The sequence below is a fragment of the Scyliorhinus torazame genome, chromosome 18 (assembly GCF_047496885.1).
Source record: "Scyliorhinus torazame isolate Kashiwa2021f chromosome 18, sScyTor2.1, whole genome shotgun sequence".
NCBI lineage: Eukaryota > Metazoa > Chordata > Chondrichthyes > Carcharhiniformes > Scyliorhinidae > Scyliorhinus > Scyliorhinus torazame.
In genome coordinates, this window is record NC_092724.1 from 137,855,687 (window position 1) to 137,868,927 (window position 13,241).

General features: G+C 45.1%; 1 protein-coding gene across 5 annotated transcripts in view; it reads left to right on the forward strand.

Moving 5' to 3' along the window:
• LOC140395536 (putative cleavage and polyadenylation specificity factor subunit 4-like protein) overlaps positions 1 to 13,241 on the forward strand; it is a 32,373-nt gene that overhangs the window by 16,386 nt on the left and 2,746 nt on the right. For 3 of the 5 annotated variants that reach the window (XM_072483452.1, XM_072483456.1, XM_072483455.1), the window contains exon 7: positions 6,040 to 6,105. In XM_072483452.1, coding sequence (XP_072339553.1) covers positions 6,040 to 6,105 — 66 coding nt within the window. Of the gene's footprint in view, positions 1 to 6,008; positions 6,106 to 6,630; positions 6,872 to 13,241 lie in introns of those variants that run through there. The other 2 variants (XM_072483454.1, XM_072483453.1) reach the window with 2 other exon arrangements.

Genomic DNA, 13,241 nt, shown 5'->3' on the forward strand with positions numbered 1-13,241 from the left:
TCCTCGTCGCCATCACCTTGGCCAAGAGCTTGGCATCTACATTCAGAAGGGAGATAGGCCTATAAGACCCGCACTGCAGCGGGTCTTTGTCCCTCTTCAGGAGCAACGATATTGTCGCCTCCGACATCGTTGGGAGCAATGTCCCCCCCTTCCCTGGCCTCGTTAAAGGTTCTCGTCAGAAGCGGGGCTAGTAGGTCCATGTATTTCCTATAAAATTCCACCGGGAACCCATCTGGTCCCGGGGCCTTCCCTGCCTGCATGCTCCCAATCCCTTTTACCACCTCCTCCACCTCAATCCGTGCTCCCAATCCTGTCCTCTCCTGCTCCTCCACCTTCGGGAATTCCAGCTGATCCAGGAAGTGCATCATTCCCTCCTTCCCTTCCGGGGGTTGAGCCTTATACAGCCTCATAAAATGCCTTAATCACCCCGTTCACCCTCTCTGCTCCCCATTCCATCTCACCCTCCTCGTCCCTCACCCCACCTATCTCCCTCGCCACCCATCTCTTCCTCAATTGTTGGGCCAGTAACCGGCTTGCCTTCTCTCCGTACTCATACTGTACTCCCTGTGCCTTCCTCCATTGTGCCTCTGCCCTGCCCGTGGTCAGCAAGTCAAATTCCGTATGCAACCTTCGTCTTTCCCTGTACAGTCCCTCATCCGGAGCCTCTGCATACTGCCTGTCCACCCTCAAAATTTCTCTCAACAATCGCTCCCTCTCTTTACTCTCTTGTTTCCCCTTATGGGCCTTTATGGAAATCAGTTCCCCTCTGACCACCGCCTTCAGTGCCTCCCAGACCACTCCAACCTGAACCTCTCCATCATCGTTAATCTCCAGGTACCTTTCGATACATCCCCTCACCCTTACACACACACCCTCGTCCGCCAACAGTCCCATATCTAATCTCCAGAGTGGGTGCCATTCCTTTTCCTCTCCTACTACCAGATCTACCCAATGTGGGGCATGGTCCGAGATGGCTATGGCCGAATACTCCGTCCCTGTCACCTTCGGGATCAGTGCCCTCCCCAGGACAAAGAAGTCTATCCGAGAATACACCTTGTGGACATGGGGGAAGAAGGAAAACTCCCTACTCCTGGGCCTAGTGAATCTCCAGGGGTCTACTCCTCCCATCTGCTCCATGAAGTCCTTAAGCACCTTGGCTGCTGCCGGCCTCCTCCCGGTCCTAGACCTGGACCGGTCCAGCCCTGGATCCTGCACCGTGTTGAAATCTCCCCCCATTACCAACTTTCCCGCCTCCAGGTCCGGGATACGCCCCAGCATACGCTTCATGAAGTTTGCATCATCCCAGTTCGGGGCATATACGTTCACCAGAACCACCGCTTCCCCTTGTAATCTGCCACTCACCATCACGTATCTACCCCCACTGTCCGCTACTATGGTCCTCGCCTCAAACACTACCCGCTTCCCCACTAATATAGCCACCCCTCTATTTTTCGCATCCAAGCCCGAATGAAATACCTGTCCCACACATCCTTTACGTAATCTGACCTGATCCGCCAGTTTCAGATGCGTCTCCTGTAGCCTGACCACATCTGCCTTTAATTTCTTTAAGTGCGCGAGTACCCTTGCCCTCTTAATCGGCCCATTCAGCCCTCTCACATTCCACGTGATCAACCGGGTCGGGGGGCTCTTTACCATGTCGACTAGCCATCCTCTTTTTTTTTTTTTTTAGACCAGCTCCTCACCCGGTTCCCACGCTCCCGTTTGTCCCCACCCCCGACGGTGTCCTCCCGTCCCGACCACCCCGCCCCATAACAGCTCCTCCTTTCCCTTAGCAGCAGCAACCCAGTTAACCCCCCCCCCCCTCCGCTAGATCCCTTTCTAGCGTAGTTGCTCCCCCCATGTTACTCCCAGAAGTCAGCAAACTCTGGCTGACCTCGGCTTCCCCCGTTTATCCTTGCCCCCCCCCCCCCCCCCGTTTATCCTTGGCCCCCCATTGTGTAAGGCCCCCTCCTTCCTACGCTCCCTTTCCCACCGCAATTACCATAGCGCGGGAACAAAGCCCGCGTTTCCCACTCGGCCCCGCCCCTAATGGCGCAGCTCCCTCTCTCCTTCCCCCTCTCCTTCCCCACCGGCACCCACAGTTCACCATACCCCCACCCCCCACCCCAACGAGGGGAATAGAGAAAATTTACCCCCCCCTTCCCCGTCCCATACAATTCCCCCCACTACTTTATTACAGAAAACTCTTTCTCTCTCCAGTCTAGTCCAACTTCTCCTCTACAATAAATGTCCACGCCTCTTCTGCCGTCTCGAAGTAGTGATGTTTCCCTTGGTGTGTAACCTACAGTCTCGCTGGCTGCAGCATTCCAAATTTAACTTTCTTTCTATGTAGCACCGCCTTGGCCCGATTGAAACTCGCCCTCCTTCTCGCCACCTCCGCACTCCAATCCTGGTACACTCGGATCACCGCGTTCTCCCACCTGCAGCTCCGTGTCTTTTTCGCCCATCTCAGGACCATCTCCCCGTCCTTATAGCGGTGAAACCTCATCACTATGGCTCGAGGTATTTCTCCTGCCTTTGGTCTTCGCGCAAGGACTCGATATGCTCCCTCCACTTCCAAGGGGCCCGTCGGGGCCTCCGGTCCCATTAACGAGTGAAGCAATGTGCTCACATATGCCCCGATGTCCGCCCCCTCTGCACCTTCGGGAAGACCCAAAACTCTTAAGTTCTTCCTCCTCGAGTTATTCTCCAGGGCTTCCAGCCTCTCTACACACCTTTTATGCAGTGCCTCGTGTGTCTCTGTCTTCACCACCAGGCCCTGTATTTCATCCTCATTCTCAGCAGCCTTTGCCTTCACATCACGAAGCTCCAACTCCTGGGTCTTCTGTGCCTCCTTTAGCCCTTCAATCGCCTGTAGCATCGGGGCCAACACCTCCTCCTTCAGCTCAACACAGTGCCGCAGGAACTCTTGCTGTTCCGGGCCCCACACCGAACGGCCTCCTTCTGCCGCCATCTTGCTTCGTGCTTCCCTTCCTTGCCGCTGCTCCTGAGGATCCTCTGCAATTCAGCCAATACTCTCTTCTCTCTCCATATATATCCGGGGGGATTCCCTTCTATTTCACCGCACAATGGTTTTAGCCGTCAAAAATTGCCGTTGGGGCTCCTAATAAGAGCCCAAAAGTCCGTTCCACCGGGAGGTGCTGAAACGTGCGACTCAGCTGGCCATCGCCGCGCCCGGAAGTCCTCTTGCTTCATTATAGATGGTACACACACTCTGCAGAATATATGGAGAATGCTTTTGAATTCACAGAATGCTAATTTATTATGCACACAAGTCAAGGACAAGAGGCAGCAGCTTCTGCTAGCCTGGCGGATTGCTTCAGAATATTTATCACTGTTTCATCATATGTTTTCTAATTATTTTTCACTTATTTTAAAATTTATATCTGCTATCTTAATTTGAAACCCTTAAATTCTAATTTTGACCGAGCGCAAATGCTTTGTTTCAATTACCACAAGAACAGAACCTGTAACATAATTCAGCTGGCTGTTTAAATTACAGCTCAGTCACCTCAATCAGTGGTATTTATGCTGTTTTGTTTCATTAATTACAGCTAGGAGATAACAAATAAAGAAGACATTGCTCACCCCTACCCTTGAGTATCGGTACGAAACATTATCCTTTTCCCAGAGAGAATTGGAAGTGAAATGCAAAATCCTAACTTCAACAAAAATGAGGGCTGGAGATGAGAGTAAATGTTGAAGGGCAAAATAAGCCAGGAAGTTGCAGCTCCAGTTGTTAGGCTCACTTCAATCATGTTTTGAAGTCTGATTTTTGATATTTATATTTCGGGAGTGTGCGTCCGATTTCTATCGCACTCGAAAGATTCTAGTTAACCTCCACAGCTGTGTTGCTGCTGGAACTGGGGAACTGAGGTGTCACGACATTGTCAAGTGGTAATAAAGGAATTTGAGAGAGATACCCTGTTGTTGGAGCAAAATACAGTAAAACTCACTACTGTTGTGGGCAGAGGGGAAAGGGGGAAACCCATTACAAGATGGAGGGGTTAGGGTGAAGGGCATTGACTGGAAATAACTTGAAGGAAGGTCATTTTATCTTTTTCGGGGGAAAAACTATTTTTCCTCCATTTCCATGTTTAGTGTGCTTAACCAGGGCGTGGGCGCAGCAGGAATTGGGCAGAGGTCTGTGGTTGCTCTCCCCATGTCCCAGGGCATTGCCAATAGTGCAACATGACCAGGAATTGAAGCATCTGGAGTTGCTAAAAATGTAGGGCTTCCAGTCCTTCCGGTGCAAGCGGAGTTGAATCTGTGCGCCTTTTGGGAAAGTCAGATGCAAGGGACACTGGGGTCTCAAGGATACATAAAACTTCAGATTTGGTATGTCATCTTACTACAGCCCTAGCTTTTATTTATTTATTTTTTAAATGGACTAAATTAGTAAAGGATTATGTGGGAAGCAAACAGGATATTTCCTTTAAAGGAACACATTTTGCTGAGCGTTGCTAGTTTATTTCGCCAGTATAAAAACAATGATCTTTCAGCCATATCACTGGCTGGGAAGTTTCCTGTTCAATTAAATTGAATTTTTGAAAACCATTTAATGTTTGCATCGATTCACTGATCTCTGGCACATGACAGTGTCAATCGTTAAATATTAACAGGGAGTATCGATCCAAATATGCATTTTTCATCATTCATATTGATAAATACATAGAATCTCACCTCCAGTGAAAAAGTGCACCAGTAAAGATTTTGGTCAGGGAACAGATATAAAACTGGTCTATTTTAAGAGTCAAGATCACTCTTATCAGGAACTGCAAGTGCTCTGAATTTGCAGGCAGGGATGTCTTGAGAATTTAATAATTAAATCATAACTCAATGCAAAGTCTCTAGGAAGTATTTATTTCCCTGGCCAGCACTGGACACTGGCTTTGAAATGGCTGTGACCACCAATATCAGAATAATTACAGATAGTGCAGGTATATACACGGACACCTATGCTGCTCATAAAATAAAATAAAATATAAATGTCACCACAATCCCAGAGGATCATAGGCTGCTCTCCCCTTCGAGAGCTGACCTGAGTGTCACCACACCTCAGTCAGGTACAGGAATTGAACCCGCGCAGCTGGCATCGGTCTGCATCATGAACCAGCCGTCCAGCCAACCGAGCTAACAACCTCCCAATGGAAATAAATATGCTGTCCATATTACACCCAAGAATACCTTGAACACAAAGTAAGTAACCTTACTACCAGATTTGGGAAAATACATGAATGAGACTCACTGGTTTATACGCATTTAAATGTTTTTTAAAAAAAAACATAAGTGCTTGAAACATGATTGGCAGCAAACATTCAGCAATGGCCTGTGGCTGTGTTGCTTCCGAATTGTCACTATCATTGATGTCAGCTCTCCAGCAAACATCAGCTTAAATTCACCACTGGAGTATTGACGTGTGAATGTCTAATTTCAGGTGTTCCGGGACAAATATTTCATCCCGTTTGAATAAAACAGGTTATTCTTTAGAATGACATTCTTCCAAAATCTGTGCTTCTGCTGCAGTGGCATAGTGGTGTTGTTACTGAATTAATTAACCAGAGACCCAGACCCAAGGTAAGGCTCTGGGGACCCAGGCTAACAACCATTTTCGATTGCTGTAAAAACCGATCTGGTTCACGAATTTCCTTTTAGGGGAGGAAGACCACCATCCTTCCTAGTCTGACCTACATGTCACTCCATTCTTAAATGGCCCAGTAAGCCACTCAGTTCAAGGACAATTCAGGATGAGAACAAATGCTGGCCTTTCCAGTGACACCCTCATCCCATGAAATAAATGATTTCACAAAGTATGCTGAGTTCCACTCTTGGAATTTAAAGTAATAATTACAGCTAGTCTGAATTTAAGGCGAGAATATCTCATCCCAGAACGATGGTAATAATGTGACTTCAAACGTTTCACCTCACATCCACGTGGCACTGAATTTATCTAACAATGAAGACAAAAATTCTGTGTTCACCTATAGGAAATGTCTGAGATCTCACTTTTCGTGACAGGCAGCAGCACAGAGGCAACCCTTTTTTGAAGGCCACAGGTCTATCGACAAAGTGACGTGCTTCAAGGTATACAATTTTGTTAATGTTAATGCTAGTTATTTGATAGTGGGGTTACTTGACTCATCAACTCTTAGTTTATCAGTTTAAATAAATATGTCTCTGACACAGCTGTAATCCTACCCAAACTGAGGGAGGGAGTAAATGGAAGGGGTAGGGGAAGAAATCAAGATGTTCAAATGGCAAGTGTTTGTCTCCCAAACTCTTTTTCTATCCCTGATTAGTAATGAGTTTTGTAACAAATCAAGATTTGCACGGAATTTTTTTTTTTGAAGGGGAATAATATATAACTGATTTTTTATTTTGATTTAAGTTGTGTTCAGATCGAGTACAGTTTGGAAAATATGATTGAGTTTTGTATTTGTAACAAAGAAATATAGTTCAATATGATTAATTCAACTAACTGGAAACATCATAGACATATACTTGAAAATAACATTTAAAATTTAAGCAAATGTTACTTCCTAAATTAAAAGAAACTTTATTGCGTCACTCAAATTTCTGATTCTTCTCTATTTCATTCCGTATCTTCAGTGTAGGGAGAAGGGGCACTATGCTAACAAGTGTAACAATCCGCATCAGACAATAAACAAACACTGGCTTGTCGACTAGAAAAACTGTGTAAATATATTTGAAATCCAGGACTGTCCAAGGATCTAATGAGCAGAATTACGTTTCTTCTTTATCCAATACTATAAAAAGTCAAAAAATTATCTTTTCTAAATTGTATCCTTCTTAAGCAAAATAAAATTGTAAACTTGTTTATTGCACTTAATCATGATTTCATTGAAATAACCAAACTTTCTCTGTTATAATGCTTCCTGCCTGATCTTCTGTTATTAGTTATTATGTTAGCGGGGAGATGCTAAAAATTGAGTACTGTATTGAATGTTTTATCCTCCAGAATCTCGGGGACTTCCATTTGTCTTGAATGGGAAACACCTTTCAGCATGTTCCTTCCAACTAAGGGGTGCGCTGCATAAGTGGTATGGTAGTTGGGTCACGTGATAGTTATCAGTCTTTTCTTCTCCTTACCTCATGTTTATAATGGCAATATAGGTTTTTCGGTATCCTTACTTCAATCATGACAGATTTCAGTGGCGTTATTTGTTGAGAGGTGGATGAGTGATTCGGTCTTCATGGGTGAGGTCAAAATGTGGGAGGAACATTTGGCATCCATTTTCATTCTGGCTCATCTTTTCTCCTCTTTTCTGAGGAGTATATCTCCTGAGTGTAATGACGGTATGGCTGCAGGGTTAGCCCTATGAGTCCTCGCATATATTGAGAAATGTCCCCCTAGAACTAATGTTGTTGTGATTTTTGTTTTCTGTGTTTGGGGTTAAAGAATTGTTGACTGGCTCCTGCAATAATAGACAGGTCTCGTATCTGAGAAAAGAATGTTCCACAGAGTCTATGGTGTGACTGGAGATGGGGGAGGAATGTTTTGGTGCACACCCGAATGTGACACCAAAATTACATCTTATATTTTTCTGGCTGATTGAGCAATGGCGGTAGCTAATTTAAAATGGTGCTCCTGCAATGTGTGGTGAGTACATCATCATATTAAATGATAATGATCCTACGTGTGATCTACTGGCCATGTCATGCTTGAACAGAAGTGCAGCATGGCCAGTAGATGCCGGGAGAGGCCTCCCATGGGTTTCTTGACAACCAGTACGCCTCGTGAGATCTATCCAGATCTCGCAAGAAGTCGAGATCAGGATCCCACCAACCTATGACGTTACCAAGTGCCACTCACTTAAGTAGGATTTAATCACACTTAGAACTCAACCAGGGTCTACAGGCTCTCCCGAGATCTACCGGCTTCCACAGGGAGGCCACAGCTGGGCGATGTTCAGTCCCGGTCCACGTGCAGAACGGCACCCAGGCCATTGTAGGTCCCTGGGTGGTGAGGGATAAGGGTGGACCACTAGGCCTCCTTGTGGAATATTGGCACCTTGGCACTGCCAAGCTGGCAGGAACACTGCCAGGGTTTCAGGGTGGCACTGCCAAGGGTCGGGGCCTGAAAGGTGCCTTGCCCATGATAGGAGGGTTTGCAGGACAGGTAAGTAGGGGCCTCTGTGAGGTTAGCAGATAAAGGGTGGGGATCCTGGAAAGAGGATCCCGGTAGAGGGGCATGGGTGGGCCTAAAGGGGGGCCCCCAAGCCCTATAGCGGGGTATCCTCACTTGGTGGGGGGATGGGGGAATAATGCCCATGTGTGTGGGTGGTGACATTGCCTGTGGTGGGGAATGTGGGAGGGCCTTATGCTCACTTAGAGATTGGGGCACCCTTTCAAAAGTGTGCCCCGATCTCGGAGGTGCCGGTCCGGCCAGCGAGTTCAGCGCCCCCCCCCCCCCCCCAAGTGATGAAAATAATTCTAAGTGTCGTTAGATAGCGGTGGGGAACTGACTAACACAGCCGGCGGTAAACTCCCAGCAAAACGTGCCACAAATGACGCACAAACTTTTCCGTTAGATCGCGCCCCCTGTCTTTCTTTAAAAAAGAGAAGTTGACACAGCCTTGTTGCAGGAAACTCATTTTGATGACGAGGAGCACTTTAAGCTGAGGCGGGACTGAGTAGAACAGGTGTTTTTAGCCTTGTTCTCGTGCGGTAGCCAGGCTGGTGCAAAATTAGTCAATAAAAATGTCCATTTTAAGGTAGAGAACTATGTGAAAGGTAAAGGGGGGGGGGGGGGGGGGTAAATATGTGATTGTTAAAGGATTTTCTTGATTTTGGAAGCAGGCAAGAATTCTGAAGAGTATGCAACTGATGGGCCAATCTCACTCCTGAATGTAGATTTGAAACTGTTGTCTAAAGTGTTGGTGTGGTGCTTGGAGAGATTTGGTGGCCTATGAATTTGCCAAAAGACCGTGTTTTGCCCAGTAACATGTGGTGACTGGGTCCTACTGGATTGGAATGATTTTCAGAGACCCACAGAGAGCAGAGTTGAGTCCTGGACACACAGGGAAATGGACCTGCTCCCTCTCGTCTCTCTCTCTCCAAAAAGGCTGGGAGTTGCTATACTTCTGAACCTACAAAGAACCTGAATGAATAAATCTATAGTGAAACCATTACAGGCTGCAAATAGAGACCTGGATCTGAAAGCTTATTTGTTTGGAAGGTGTCATTAAAGACAACCATCTGAAACAAAAAATCTTTTCCCTTTTTACCAATTATTTTCACCACTCTCCTCCCCTATTTGTCAGTGTTGTGTATGTATATAGGGTGGGGCAAGTTAAAGGGAGGGGTTAAGATTAGATAATAGTCTTATTTGCTGTGTATTTCATTCTGGTTCTCGTTATGAATAAAAAGCAATTGTATTTAAATTTACAAACCTGGTGACTGTAATTATTGGGCAGCCAAGGGCCAAAAACTTCACTATTTATCTCTTATTTGTTAATGCCACTGTGTTGTGACTCCGGATCAAGGGGGTTGGAATTGTCCGCACCCTAGCCCAAACTGTCACAACACCACCGCTTGGGAGTTCCCTTCCAAGTTACACCATCCTGGCTTGGAACTATATCGCCATTCATTCATTGTTGTTGGGTCAAAATCCTGGAACACTCTCCTCACAGCATTGCTGTGGGTGTTCCTACAACACAGGGACTGCAGTGGATCAAGAAGGCAGTGCACCATCACCTTCTCAAGAGCAATTAGGTATTACAAATAAAGTGCTGCATGTTTGCGCAGAGGTTAGCACTGCTGCCTCACGATGCCAAGGACCTGTGTTCGATCCTTGCCACCGTTCACTGTCCTTTGTGGAATTTGCACATTCTCCCCATGTCTGTGTGTGTCTCATCGCCACAACCCAAAGATGTGCAGGGTAGGTAAATAGGCCACGCTAAATTGCCCCTTAATTGGGGGGGAATTTTAAAAAAAAAAAAATATTTTTAAAAAGGATGGGAAATAAAAGCTGGTCTTGCTAGTGGTGCCCACATCCTATGAACATTTTTTTTTAAAGAAGTCCTTGTCTCTTCGGCCATGCTGAGTTAATATCTCCTTATTAGGCTCAGTGTCATTGTTTTATAATGCTCCAGTAGAGTGTCTAGGGGTATTATATACAGTAACAGGGCTATATAAGTTGTAACCTACACAGATGCATTTAAAGCAGGCGTCACTGGACAATAATAAAGGATTAATCTCCCTATTTGCTTTTTTCCCTGCTCAAACCTGGTAACAATGAAGCCAATTCCAGCACTGGTATGATCATCCCCTATTAACTAAGCAGACTCGGGGCAAACTGCACCATTAGGTACTATATGGCGTAGATACACACTGGACAAGCCATTCAAGTTGCTATTGCTTGTATTTTGAAAGATTTGGAGAAATAATGGTTAGTTTTCCAAAGTATGCTTGAAATTAAGTTCTGCAGCACATCAGCAAGGCAAGAGTTTGATACTTCAATAAAATGGTGCCTCTAAAACTAAGAAATATGATTTGTGGGAAAAACTTCATTTGATAACCCAATTCAGGACATTGTTTTAAATTATTCTTTACGTATTTTCATTGGCAACTGTTCTGTTGGCAACTAGGCGGCACAATGGCACAGTGTTTAGCACTGCTGCATCACAGCTCCAGGGTCCCAGATTTAATTCCGGCCTCGGGTGACAGTGCAAACTTCACACATTCTCCCCGTGTCTGTGTGGGCTTCCTCCGGGTGCTACGGTTTCTTCCTGCAGTCCAAAGATGTGCAGGTTAGGTGGATTGGCCACGCTAAATAGTTCCTTGGTGTCCAAAAGGTTAGGTCGGGTTACGGGGATAGGGTGGAAGCCTGGGCTTGCGTCGGGTGCTCTTTCCAAGGGCTGGTGCAGACTTGATGGGCCCAATGGCCTCCTTCTGCACTGTAAAAGTCTATGATTCTATCTCTACATTTAGAAAACACTAGCATGAGATATGGTTCACTGATATAGTTTCAAATAACTGACATGGGTTGAGTGACTCAAACATACGTCTCATATTACTTATCCAATTGACTTGCCTTCATGTTAGATTGTCTCATTTCTTCTTTTGGACTCCGATTGCAACACCTGTATGGTAACACTGGCACTCTGGGTCAGTAAAATGTTTTTTCTTTAAACAGGGAGCTTCAAAATTCTCACATGAAGCCATGCATTATATTTTTAAAAATCGACAGCTGTTGGCACCCGTTGCATCTTAGGACTTGTCCACACCAGCTGATAAATATTTGATGTGGATAGATGTCAAACAGCAGCACTTTCCAGGGTCAACAGTCAATGAAAGTCAGTTGGTACAATTACACATGTGCCATCAGGAAAGGTAATTCCAGCCTATGACATGGCTAAATGCCAGTTACAACACATGGAGTGCTTTTTACTGACAACTTTGCTTTTTATGTGGCACTATCCGTTATATTCCTCATAACTATGCTGAGAAAATTATGCTAAAACCAACCTAAGGTTACTGGCCTCCGATAACAAGTATTTAACTTGGAATGGTTGTGAACATTTTTCAAATGATTCGCACTGCTACAATCCCAGTAGACACCAGAGTGACTGACTGAAAAGATCACATCAAGATGTCAAAAGTTAAGACTTTTACTGTAATAAGCAAACTAATGTAATAAGCAAACTAAAAGCAACAGTAACTAACAGTATTTTTGTAGGAAACATATACACTGTATTATTGTTTTTTTTAACTTAGTTTTTAAACCAAATGAAAATCCACCTCCACAATTATATATTACTCTGTCCCTTAAGTGGACTTTAGGAATGAGTCCAAAACTGTTCTTGGTTCCCGGTGACTTGCTTCCTTTTTTTCTTTTTCATCTGGATAACTTCTAAGCTCAGATTTAGGGCAGAGATCCTTCCCTCCAGTCAAAGCTAGATGAATTTTCCAGTCTCATTTAAATCCGCACAAATGTGGTCTCTTTAATGTGAGCCTAAGTTCCCACTCACATTCTGTGTGAACAGCAGAGACTGACTGCCTCCTCTTAAGAAAATCCTGTAGGCCATTACTACAATTGCTTTCTAAGGCTTGTTCCCTTCTCAAAGCCCACTTTCATGGCAATGTGAATCATATTGGCCTTGTATCCAAGTCGAAAAGATGATTAATTATCTTCTGAAACCCCAGCTGCATTTTACCTTGAGATTAAATTATTCACAAAACCTTACATTCTTAACACTGCCCTGTGAGATTTATCAACCATTTATTAACAGTCTATCCACCATCGGTACAGCTGTGAATATCTCACACCTTCTCAGTAAGACAAACTGGGCTCCGCTTTAGTCTTTAAAAGCCAAGTTACCAATGCGGGTTCTCAACAGAATTCAGTCCAGGTCAAACGATCATGGAATCATAGAATTTACAGTGCAGAAGGAGGCCATTTGGCCCATTGAGTCTGCACCGGCCCTTGGAAAGAGCACCCTAACTAAGCCCACACCTTCACCCTATCACCATAACCCCAGCTAACCTTTTGTGGACACTAAAGGCAATTTAGCATAGCCAATCCACCTAACATGCACTGTGGGAGGAAACCCACGCAGACACGGGGAGAACGTGCCGACTCCGCAGACTGATCCAAGCTGGGAATCGAACCTGGGATCCTGGAGCTGTCATAACCACTATGATACTGTGCTGCCCTCATTCCTCACTATACCCTAAATTAAAGAAACTATTTCAAAACATCATAAACTTTTAAACTTTGTATTTATAGCATCATGTTCAGGCCTGTTCTTGAACAATGGAACTCCATTATATAGAGTCAGTTAGATTAGTTAAATATCAGATATGCTGAGGACTGAAGGTGGTGATTTACTCTTCATAGCATCGCTGGCTTTGAAAGCAGACCGAGGCAGGCCAGCAGCACAGTTCGATTCCCGTAACAGCCTCCCCGAATAGGCGCCGCAATGTGGCGACTGGGGGCTTCTCACAGTAACTTCATTTGAAGCCTACTTGTGACAATAAGCGAATTTCATTTCATTACTAGTAATGTGATAAAAGAATGCTCGAGGCTTGGGAGTATCTGATGGTTGGCCCTCAGACATCTTTATATCAAACCTATAAAGATCCTGCTAGTTTCTTTCTTGCATGCCAGCAATTGAAACTTCATAAGTCGAGAGGGGTGACATCGAACTATCCTAATCAGGGAGCATTCACTGCTAATCCTCCAGTAGTACTGGTTT